The following is a 12,500-nucleotide window of genomic DNA, read 5'->3' on the forward strand; positions in this document are numbered from 1 at the left end:
ATTTAGTGAGTTATTTATATTGTTTTAAATTTGACTTTTCTTGGTCTCTCTCTCTCTCTCTCTCTCTCTCTCTCTCTCTCTCTCTCTCTCTCTCTCTCTCTCTCTCTCTCGTATGATGAACTCTTAAATTAATTGCTTTACCTTATTACCATCATCATCATTATCATCACCATCATCATCGTTATCATCACCATCATCATCATCATCATCATCATCATCATCATCACCATCATCATCATCATCTCGTTCCATGTATGTGTTGTGGTATTATTATTATTATTATTATTATTATTATTATTATTATTATTATTTTTGCTGTTGCTGTGGTTACTACTACTACTACTATTAGTACTACTACTTTTATTATTATTATTATTATTATTATTATTATTATTATCCTTCTTATTATTATTTCTATATATCACCCAACCATCACCACAGATCAAGTCAACTTCACTAATTCTTAACGTCTCCTTCTCCTCCTTCAGGCGGTGACGTGAGGAGCGGGCAGGATGGGCGGTGTCGGGTTGTGCAGTAAGGTGGGGGTCTTGGTGCTCGTCCTCACCTCAGCACTCCTTCTCTTCTACCCAGCCACTGGTGAGGGCCATTAGCAAGGCGAAGCGATGAAGTTTTTCTCGGCGTGTGTCTGTTGCCAAAATATCTCGAAAAGTTGTGGACAAATTTTCACCAAACTTTCAGGAAATAGCAACAATGTGGATGTGCAGAAGTCTATTAATTTTGGTGAGGATTTGATCAAAGGCGATTGAATTCCGGACGCCATAAATTCTTGAATATGGATTGGTTTTTTTGTGAAACTCGGTGACTGAATTCCGTAGAGTTTTGCAAATTTTCTTCACATTTGGCTTGTAGGTAGCTTGTACTTTAGCCAACAAGAAATTTTGGCGGGCGATTAGCATTCGGCTCCTGAATGCTCTTGTATCATTTCTTTATTTATTGTTCTTGCTCTTGTTTTTTTCCTCCATCTTTTTCTTCCTCCTCCTCCTCCTCTTCTTCTTCTTCTCCCTCCTCCTCCTCTTCTTCCTCCTCCTCCTCCTCTTCTTCTTCCTACTACTACTACTACTATAACTACTGCAATTCTTCTTCTTCATCTTCTTCTATTATTATTATTATTATTATCATCATCATCATCATCATCATCATCTTTATAATTATTATTATCATCATCATCATCATCATTATCATTATTATTATTATTATTATTATTATTATTATCAGTGACTATTTTTCAGGAATTAGGAAGAATGCCAATTAGGGTTCATTCACCTTTATATGGCCCAGATTTTCGACCTAATGCAATTTCATGAAGCTCACCCGCCAAAAGAGAGAGAGAGAGAGAGAGAGAGAGAGAGAGAGAGAGAGAGAGAGAGAGAGAGAGAGAGAGAGAGAGAGAGAGAGAAATAAGACAATACTACGGCTCTACATCCTCTACGTAGCACTTCTTCGTGACTAGCGCCATATTCTTCTCGTCCCTAACACCTTCTCTTAAGCGATTTATTTTAGTTAAGGAAGCTCCCTAACACGTTTTCCTTAGCGATTTATTTAAGTTAAGGAAGTTCCCCAACACGTTCTCCTACGCGATTTATTTGAGTTAAGGAAGCTCCCTAACACCTTCTCCTAAGCGATTTATTTAGGTTAAGGAAGCTCCCTAACACGTTCTCCTAAGCGATTTATTTTATTTATTACACCTTACTGTGCTCCTCTGCGTGACATCAATCCCTCCAATATCGCCATACTCGGCAACAATTACGTACAATACGATACTAACCAACCCGTATCGAAAAATAAATCGCTAAGGAAGAGGTGTTAGGGAGCTTCCTTAACCGACGAGAATAAATAACGTAAATAACGTAAATAAATAACGCAAATAAATAACGCAAATAACGTAAATAAATAACGCAGATAAATAACGTAAATAAATAATACAAATAACGTAAATAAATAAATAACGTAAATAAATAACGCAAGTAACGTAAATAAATAACGCAAGTAACGTAAATAAATAACGTAAATAAATAACGCAAGTAACGTAAATAACGCAAGTAACGTAAATAAATAACGCAAGTAAATAACGTAAATAAATAACGTAAATAAATAACGCAAATAACGTATATAAATAACGCAAATAACGTAAATAAATAACGCAAATAAAAACGTAAATATTATTATTATTATTATTATTATTATTTTATTATTATTATTATTATTATTATTATTATTATTATTATTATTATTATTATTTTATTATTATTATTATTATTTTATTATTATTATTATTATTATTATTATTATTATTATTATTTTTATTATTTTATTATTATTATTATTATTATTATTATTATTTTTATTATTATTATTATTATTATTATTATTATTTTATTTATTTTTTTATTCACGTTTCCAACAGACGATTTTTTTTTGGGTGAGAAAGAATTTTTGAGAAGGGGGGGGTTGAGGAAATCTACATATATAATCCCCCTAAGGCTCGAGAGAGAGAGAGAGAGAGAGAGAGAGAGAGAGAGAGAGAGAATAAAAAAAATAAAACCCAAGGCTGATCGTTTTCAAATCAAGACAAAAATAAAATAAAAATCCATTAACTTTAAGATCCCTGGAAAATTCTCCCTCTCTCTCTCTCTCTCTCTCTCTCTCTCTCTCTCTTTTTACAAGGGTGGAGGTCATAGGCAGAGGGAAAGACAGACAGGACGATTTTAGAACTGGCTATACTCCCTTCACCCTAACTTGGCTCAGAGAATGTCTTGTCTCCTTTAGTGCTGAGTTATAACAATATTTTAATGCTGGAATATGATGCTAGTCACGAAGAAGTGCCGTGGAAGGGATGGGGAGCCTTGCCTTCACCTGCCACTTGAGCTATGGGGGGGGGAGAGAGAGAGAGAGAGAGAGAGAGAGACAGATTATAGATAGATAGATAGATAGATAGAGAGGTAGATAGATAGATAGATAGACAGATAGGTAGATAGATAGATAAATAGATAGGTAGGTAGGTAGGTAGGTAGATAGACAGATAGATAGACAGATAGATAGATAGACAGGTGTAGGGGTGGTGGGACAGGTGTGTGGGCAGGTGAGTGGCAGGTGTGTGGGGTGAGTCGCTCATATATATATATGTCACCCCTCACCCCACTCTCTCTCTCTCTCTTTTTCCTCACCTTATTCTTCCCTCTCTCTCTCTCTCTCTCTCTCTCCTCACCCATCCTCCTCTTCCTCCCTTCCTCCCCTCCCCTCCCTTCCCCTCCTCTCCCCCCCTCCCCTCCTGTTACCTGATACCCTCTGATTACAGGTGAGGAGGGGAGGGGAGGGGAGGGGAGGGGAGGGGAGGGGAGGGGTGTAGAGTAGAGAATGAGATAAGTGGCTGAAGAGAGGAGGTAGGCAGGCAGATAAGTAGGTAGGTAGGTAGGTAGGTAGGTAGGTAGGTAGGTAGGTGGGTAGGTAAGTAGGTAGGTAGGTAGGTAAGTAGGTAGGTAGGTAGGTAGGTAGGCAGGTAAGTAGGTAGGTAGGTAGGTAGGTAGGTGGGCAGGTAAGTAGGTAGGTAGGTAGGTAGGTAGGTAAGTAGGTAGGTAGGTAGGTAAGTAGGTAGGTAGGTAGGTAGGTAGGTAGGTAGGTAGGTAGGTAGGTAGGTAAGTAGGTAGGTAGGTAGGTAGGTAGGCAGGTAAGTAGGTAGGTAGGTAGGTAGGTAGGTAGGTAGGTAGGTAGGTGGGTAGGTAAGTAGGTAGGTAGGTAGGAAGGTAGGTGGGTAGGTAAGTAGGTAGGTAGGTAGGTAGGTAGGTAGGTAAGTTGGTAGGTAGGTAGGTAGGTAGGTGGGTAGGTAAGTAGGTAGGTAGGTAGGTACGTAATTGGGTAAGTAGTAAGGAGTAGGAATATAGTAGGTAGGTAGGAAGGTAGGTAGGTAGGTAGGTAGGTGGGCAGGTAGGTAGGTGGGTAGGTAGGTAGGTAGGTAGGTAGGTAGGCAGGTAGGTAGGCAGGTAGGTAGGTAGGTAGATGACTTATAATCAACCACTTCACTACGATGACCTCTCTTTAATTCAGCCCAGGAGAGAGAGAGAGAGAGAGAGAGAGAGAGAGAGAGAGAGAGAGAGAGAGAGAGTGGGGTGAGGGGTGACATATATATATAGGAGCGACTCACCCCACACACCTGCCACTCACCTGCCCACACACCTGTCCCACCACCCTTACACCTATCTATCTATCTATCTATCTGTCTGTCTCTGTCTATCTATCTACCTATCTATCTATCTGTCTATCTATCTATCTCTGTCAATCTATCTATCTATCTATCTATCTGTCATTCTATTTATCTATGTATCTATCTGTCTATCTATTTATTTATCTATCTGTCTATCTATCTATCTATCTATCTATCTGTCTGTCTGTCTATCTGTCTATCTATCTATGTCTATCTATCTATCTATCTATCTATGTCAATCTATTTATCTATCTATCTATCTATCTATCTCCCTGTCCCACTACCCTCTCTCTCTCTCTCTCTCTCTCTCTCCACGTAGCTCAGAGGCAGGTGAAGGCAAGGCTCTCCATCCCATCCACGGCACTTCTTCGTGACTAGCATCATACTCTAGCGCTAAAATTGTCCCCCTCTGTCTGTCTTTCCCTCTGGCTATGACCTCCAGTGTTGTAAAAAAAAATATATATATATGTAGAATTTTCCAGGTATCTTAAAGTTAATGGATTTTTTTTGTCTTTACTTAGGGATAAAAATTCCGAACGCGATCAGCCTTGGGTTTCTTTTTCCTTATTTTATTTTTTGATAGAAGGAAAATATAACATGGATTTCTGTCACAACCTCAGCCTTACCTACACCTTTCTTTCTTTCTCTCTCTCACTCTCTCTCTCTCTCTCTCTCTCTCTCTCTCTCACAATCGTTATCTTCACTGTATATCTGTGTCATAAAAGATGAGAGAGAGAGAGAGAGAGAGAGAGAGAGAGAGAGAGAGAGAGAGAGAGAGAGAGAGAGAGAGAGAGAGAGAGGTGCCAAAGCCTCATCAGCTGTCACAGTGAGGTATTTCTGTGCCTTCCTCCTCCCCCTCCCTCCCCTCCCCTCCCCCTCCCTCCCCACCCTTCCCCCTCCCTCCCCTCCCCTCCCCCTCCCCCTCCCTCCCCTCCACAACATCACTCTCTGCCAGACTCCTACCTACCTCCTCTCCATCATTTCTCTCTCTCTCTCTCTCTCTCTCTCTCTCTCTCTCTCTCTCTCTCTTTCTCTCTCTCTTGCACTGTGACTGATCAAATTCACTTTCAGGAGAGAGAGAGAGAGAGAGAGAGAGAGAGAGAGAGAGAGAGAGAGAGAGAGAGAGAGAGAGAGAGGTAAGTAGGTAAGTAGGAAGCAGAGGTGAGTGAGGAGTGGTAGGGAGGAAGGTATGAGGTAAGGAGGGAGGGAAGGAGGGAGGAAAGGGGAGGGAGGGAGGGAGGGAGGAATCTTTGGCACTAGTTTCCTGCCATGACGTCATTTGTTTTTTCTCCCTCCCTCCCTCTCTCTCTCTTTCTCTCCCTCATGTCTCACTCTCTCTCTCTCTCTCTCTCTCTCACCCTTATCTTCTTTCCCGTCTCTCCTTCTTTCTCCCTCCCCCTCTACTCCTTCCCTCCCTCCCTCCCTCCCTCCCTCCCTCCTTCTCTCCCTCCCTCCCCCCTGCAGACTCCTTATATATTCTTAGCCCATCATTCCTCAGTGTTTCCCTCCTCATCTCTCTCTCTCTCTCTCCATGCCATTCCACATCACTTTATTCCATTCCACATCACTTCATTCCATTCCACATCACTTCATTCCACTTCATATCACTTCATTCCACATCACTTCATTCCACTTCATATCACTTCATTCCACATCACTTCATTCCACTTCATATCACTTCATTCCATTCCACATCACTTCATTCCACATCACTTCATTCCACATCACATCACTTCATTCCACATCACTTCATTCCACTTCATATCACTTCATTCCACTCCACATCACTTCATTCCACATCACTTCATTCCACTTCATATCACTTCATTCCACTTCATATCACTTCATTCCACATCACTTCATTCCACATCACTTCATTCCACATCACTTCATTCCACTCCACATCACTTCATTCCACATCACTTCATTCCACTTCATATCACTTCATTCCACATCACTTCATTCCACTTCATATCACTTCATTCCACTCCACATCACTTCATTCCACATCACTTCATTCCACTTCATATCACTTCATTCCACATCACTTCATTCCACTTCATATCACTTCATTCCACTCCACATCACTTCATTCCACTTCATATCACTTCATTCCACTCCACATCACTTCATTCCACTCCACATCACTTCATTCCACTCCACATCACTTCATTCCACATCACTTCATTCCACATCATTCCATTCCACATCACTTCATTCCACTCCACATCACTTCATTCCACTCCACATCACTTCATTCCACTCCACATCACTTCATTCCACATCACTTCATTCCACATCATTCCATTCCACATCACTTCATTCCACTCCACATCACTTCATTCCACTTCATATCACTTCATTCCACTTCATATCACTTCATTCCACTTCATATCACTTCATTCCACTCCACATCACTTCATTCCACTTCATATCACTTCATTCCACTCCACATCACTTCATTCCACTTCATATCACTTCATTCCACTCCACATCACTTCATTCCACATCACTTCATTCCACATCATTCCATTCCACATCACTTCATTCCACATCATTCCATTCCACATCACTTCATTCCACATCATTCCATTCCACATCACTTCATTCCACATCACTTCATTCCACATCATTCCATTCCACATCACTTCATTCCACATCATTCCATTCCACATCACTTCATTCCACATCATTCCATTCCACATCACTTCATTCCACATCATTCCACTCCACATCACTTCATTCCACATCACTTCATTCCACATCATTCCATTCCACATCACTTCATTCCACTCCTCTTCTACACCCTTTCCATAGCACTTCTTCGTGACTAGCATCATTATTTTAGTGTTACTCTATTGGTATAATTCAAGATGGAGAGATGGCAATTTTAGGCCAAGTTGAAGTGAAGAGAGGATAGATTCTCTCTCTCTCTCTCTCTCTTTTTCCTAACTTTATCTATCGCTGCCCTTGCTCATTCTATCTATCTATCACTCTATCCTAGCTTCATCTGTCTATCTATCTATCTATCTATCTATCTACCCATCCCTTCCTACATTCTAGCCCTCCCCATCCCTCCCCCTCCCCCCTCCCCCTCCCCCAGCCCCTCCCACTCCCCCCATCACCCATCTCTCTCTAATCTACCTTACGAGAGAGAGAGAGAGAGAGAGAGAGAGAGAGAGAGAGAGAGAGAGAGAGCTATTTCTATCTCAGTCACTGGGTCACACTTTAAACCCCCCCCCTCTCTTTCTCTATCCCTCTCTCTCCCTTGCGCCTTCTCCAAATCTTCTCTCTCTCTCTCTCTGCGCCATCTTAAGAGCCTCACACTCTCTCCTTGTCAGTTTCCTGCGTCCCTACTCATTAACAACCCCCCCTTCAATGACATGGGCAACTCTTTCATCTCTTTTTTTCTTGGTCTATTATATCTATCTGTTCATTATGATCGAAATACAACTGATTTTAATAATAATAATAATAATAATAATAATAATAATAATACCTAACCTTCTTCCTTTTCTCCTCCTCCTCCTCCTCCTCCTCCTCCTCTTCTTCTTTTTCTCTTCCTTCTCTTCTTCTTTTTATTATTATTATTATCATTATTATTTTTATTATTATCATTATTATTATTATTATTATCATTATTATTATTATCATTATTATTACTATTATTATTATTATTATTACTATTATTATTATTATTATTATTATTATTATTATTACTATTATTGTTATTATTATTATTATTATTATCATCATTATTATTATCATTATTATTATTATCAAAAGAATAATAAAAGAATATATACCAGGTCTTCAAAACGGATCTAACCAGACTATACATAATTATTTAAAGACACAGAATAAGAAGTTTATTGAGAAGGAGAAAGACAATTACCTTAGGGAGTCGTCAGGTGGGGAGGAAGATGGGCAGGTAAGGCAGGGTAATTGCACAGGTGGAAAGGTGAGAGGAGGTGGAGGAGAAGGTGGATCAGTGTGGACGTGGGTGGGAGGGAAAAGTGGGTGGGAGGGAAGTGGGTGGGAGGGAAAAGTGGGTGGGAGAAAGTGGGTGGATGGGAAATGGGTGGAGGGAAGTGGGTGGATGGGAAGTGGGTGGAGGGAAAAGTGGGTGAGAGGAAGTGGGTGGGACGGAATTGGGTGGATGAGAGACTGGGTGGGAGGGAAGTGGGTGGATGGGAGAGTGGGTGGGAGTGAAGTGGGTGGATGGGAGACTAGGTGGGAGGGAAGTGGGTGCATGGGAGACTGGGTGGGAGGAAAGTGGGTGCATGGAAAAGTGGGTGGGAGGAAAGTGGGTGGACAGGGAGTGAGTGAGAGAGATGTGGTTGAGGAAGACAGATGAGGAAGATAAATTGCTGACAGAGATCGAGTTGATTGGCTAAACTGCACAGGGAGAAGCACACAACAAGCATTTGGCGCCCCTTTCTTACCTCGATAGATAAAGGAATGTATCTATTTTGCAGGTAGATGTAAAGGATATCTACCAGGAAAAAAAATTGTACAGGTGATGAGGATTTGAGATGAAGCCAGGATTCCATGAGCCTACATGACGTGTGGATGAGGGTGTGGCCCACTGTTTTTTTCTTATTTTTTCTCTTTCCTTGTTTCTGGATTTTCGATGATGATGATGATGATGATGATGATGATGATGATGATGGTGGTGGTGGTGGTGGTGGTGGTGGTGGTGGTGGTGGTGATGATGATGATGATGATGATGATGATGATGATGACGGTGGTGATGGTGGTGGTGGTGATGATAATGATGATGATGATGGTGGTGGTGGTGATGATGATGATGATGATGGTGGTGGTGGTGGTGGTGGTGGTGGTGGTGGTGGTGGTGGTGGTGGTGGTGGTGGTGGTGATGATGATGATGATGATGATGGTGATGATGATGATGATGGTGATGATGATGATGATGATGATGATGATGATGATGATGATGATGATGATGATGGTGATGATGATGATGATGGTGATGATGATGATGATGGTGATGATGATGATGATGATGATGATGATGATGATATTCCTGTCTTCCGCCCATACTCCCACCCACTTCCGCCCTCTTTTCTTCTCCCCACACGCCCATTTCACCCCCCTTTCTCCCCACCCTCTTATCACCCCACTCAATCTCCCCACCCACTATCCTCCCCCACCCCCTCTTTCCTCCCCACTCACTTTCCTCCCACCCACTACTTTCCCTCTCTATTTCTCTCCCATCCCTCCCACCCTCTCACACTCCTTTCCACCCCTCTCACCCCCACACCTTCCCAGCCTCTCCGCCCACTCCCCACGCCCACACTCCCACCCACAGCCCACAACCTTTCTCACTCTCTTCCACTCAACCACCTCCCACGTACCCTACCTTTCCTCTCACCCCCAGACTTTCCCACCCTCTCCGCCCACTCCCTACGCCCACTCGCTAACCACCCTCTCCACCCACCCTCTCACTCCCACACCCTCCCACTCCTTTCCACCCCCTCCCTCTCCCTCTCACCCCCAGACTTTCCCACCCTCTCCGCCCACTCCCCACGCCCACTCGCTAACCGCCCACTCCCACCCACAGACCCTCCCACCCTATCCCATCCTCTCACCCACCCACACCCTCCCACTCCTTTCCACCCCCTCCCTCTCCCTCTCACCCCTACGCTTTCCCACCCTCTCCGCCCACTCCCTACGCCCACTCGCTAACCGCCCACTCCCACCCGCAGGAGACAACCCCTCCTTCACCGAGTGCCGCCCACATATCGACGCCACGATAAGAAATTTAGCCGTGAAAGCGATTGTAGCCGGAGAACAGCCACCAGAGGACCTGCAGCCCGAGGATTATGGTAAGAGGGGTGGGTGGGTGGGTGGATGGATGGGTGGATGGATGGATGGATGGATGGGTGGGTGGGTGGGTGGGTGGGTGGGTGGGTGGGTGGGTGGATGGATGGATGGATGGGTGGATGGAGAGAGAGAGAGAGAGAGAGAGAGAGAGAGAGAGAGAGAGAGAGAGAGAGAGAGACACTTTAAAAACAACTTCAAGACAAAAACATTTTCTTCAATTTTTCTTATTCCTGTTCAGAGGCCAATTAAGGAAGCTCCCTAACACCTTTTCCTTAGCGATTTAACCTGCTTTATTACACCTTGCCGTCCTCACCTGTGTTCCTAAAATCATTCCCATATCAATATACTATAAATTACAAAAACTTAAATATTGACCTGCCATATCCAAAAATAAATCGGTAAAGAAGAGGTGTTAGGGAGCTTCTTGCACCTTAAGATCGAAAATCCTATCCTTAAGGTGAAGAAAATCGCCTTAGAGATAGCAAGAATAAATTTAAAGAGATGCTCGGGATGAAGGGGTTAAGTAGGGTGAGGCAGGGTGAAGTAGGGTGAGGCAGGGTGAAGTAGGGTGAGGCAGGATGAGGTAGGGTTAGCAGGGTGAGGCAGGGTGAAGAAGGGTAAGGCAGGGTGAGGCAGAGTGAGGCAGAGTAAGGCAGGGTGAGGTAGATGATGCAGGGTGAGGCAGGGTAAGGCATAGTAAGGCAGGGTGAGTTAGATGAGGCAGGGTGAGGCAGGATGAGGCAGGGTAAGGCAGGGTGAGGCAGAGTGAGGCATGAACAGCCTCCTCAGGTGACCTTCTTGTTGCCTGCCAAGATACCTTAACATCTTGGCTCTCTCTCTCCCTGTGTGTGTGTGTGTGTGTGTGTGTGTGACTCTCTCTCTCTCTCTGTCTCTCTCTCTCTCCCTCTGTGTGTGTGTGTGTGTGTGTGTGTGTGTGACTCTCTCTCTCTCTCTGTCTCTCTTTCTGTGTGTGTGTGTGTGTGTGTGTGTGTGTGTGTGTGTGTGACTCTCTCTCTCTCTCTCTCTCTCTCTTTCTTTCTGTGTGTGTGTGTGTGTGTGTGTGTGTGTGTGTGTGTGTGTGTGACTCTCTCTCTCTGTCTCTCTTTCTGTGTGTGTGTGTGTGTGTGTGTGTGTGTGTGTGTGACTTTCTCTCTCTCTCTCTCTCTTTCTGTGTGTGTGTGTGTGTGTGTGTGTGTGTGTGTGTGTGTGTGTGTGTGTGTGTGTGTGTGTTTACTTATGTACGTTTTTTTCCTCCTCAGCAGAAATCGAGATACCGGAAGTGCCGAAACCGGAAGTACCTACAGAACCCGCGGAACCCCCGAAGGAGCAGGAACCCCCGAAGGAGAAGCCCCCGAAGCCCAGGGAACCGGAAGTGCACGAGGAAGAACCGGAAGTAGAGCCCCGGAAGAAGGCGAAGGAACCGGAACCCCCCGCGCCTGAACCCCCCCATGAGGAACCTCCGCCCGTCAAAGTTCCGGGTAAGTCTATGAGAGTTTGAACCTTGCTTTGATGCTACATGGGGAAGCCTTCACGTGGTGGCAACGACAACAATAATAACAATAACAACAACAGCAACTACTACTACTACTACAACTACTACTACTGCCACACCTCACACTGCCACGTTTTACACACACACACACACACACACACACACACACACACACACACACACACACACATTATACGCGTCTATCCATCTATCTATCAATCTATCTATCTACATACTGATAAACAGATAGATATAAACCATATAAACCTTAGTATTCTGTATATTATAAACTGTAATTAATTTCCTTTATAAATTTCCTTTTAAAATAAACCGCAAAATGGAATTAAATACGTCTGCTTTTCATTGTCTGCTTTCTGCTGCATGTCTAAGCTGCTTTTATATCAGTTACAGATTTAGAAATGCTTTTGTCTGCCTCCCCTTCTGCTTCTCACTCTGCTTAGCTGCCTCAGATAAAGCCAAGATTCTTACTGTAGTCTTAGGCTGCTTTATGAGTCTTAAGGGCGGTGTTCTGGAAGTTCACTAACACCTCTTCCTTACCGATTTATTCCTGACTCTAGTCCGTTACTATATCTTTATGTGTTATTCATGCAATCTACGTTGGTAAAAGATATGAGAAACAAACCAGGGGATATAAATTAATTTCGAGAATAAATCGCTAAAGCAGAGGCGTTTGGGAGCTTCCGTACCTGGCGAGAATATGGATTTTTTCTCCGTAGACTTTCTCGTAATATCGTCTAGAATACGGGTTTTTTCTCCTTAGACTTTAATATCTTCTAGAATACGGTTTTTTCTCCTTAGACTTTCTTAATATCTGCTTAGTGTAATGCGGGTTTTTCCTCCTTAGACTTTAATATCTTCTAGAATACGGGTTTTTTCTCCTTAGACTTTCTTAATATATTCTTAGGGTAATACGGGTTTTTT

The 12,500-nt window shown here is 43.2% G+C and overlaps 1 protein-coding gene across 2 annotated transcripts in view; it reads left to right on the top strand.

Annotated features, from left to right (window-relative positions):
* Nucleotides 1–12,500, top strand: part of LOC145417309 (uncharacterized) — a 46,161-nt gene that overhangs the window by 9,592 nt on the left and 24,069 nt on the right. The window contains exons 2-4 of one of the 2 annotated variants that reach the window (XM_080285981.1): nucleotides 489–597; nucleotides 9,949–10,068; nucleotides 11,326–11,544. In XM_080285981.1, coding sequence (XP_080142107.1) covers nucleotides 513–597; nucleotides 9,949–10,068; nucleotides 11,326–11,544 — 424 coding nt within the window. In that variant the 5' untranslated portion in view covers nucleotides 489–512. The remainder of the gene's footprint in view (nucleotides 1–488; nucleotides 598–9,948; nucleotides 10,069–11,325; nucleotides 11,545–12,500) is intronic. The other variant, XM_080285982.1, reaches the window with a different exon arrangement.

The sequence above is a fragment of the Coenobita brevimanus genome, chromosome 110, assembly GCF_032717465.1.
Source record: "Coenobita brevimanus isolate Jiangsu-jjx chromosome 110, ASM3271746v2, whole genome shotgun sequence".
NCBI lineage: Eukaryota > Metazoa > Arthropoda > Malacostraca > Decapoda > Coenobitidae > Coenobita > Coenobita brevimanus.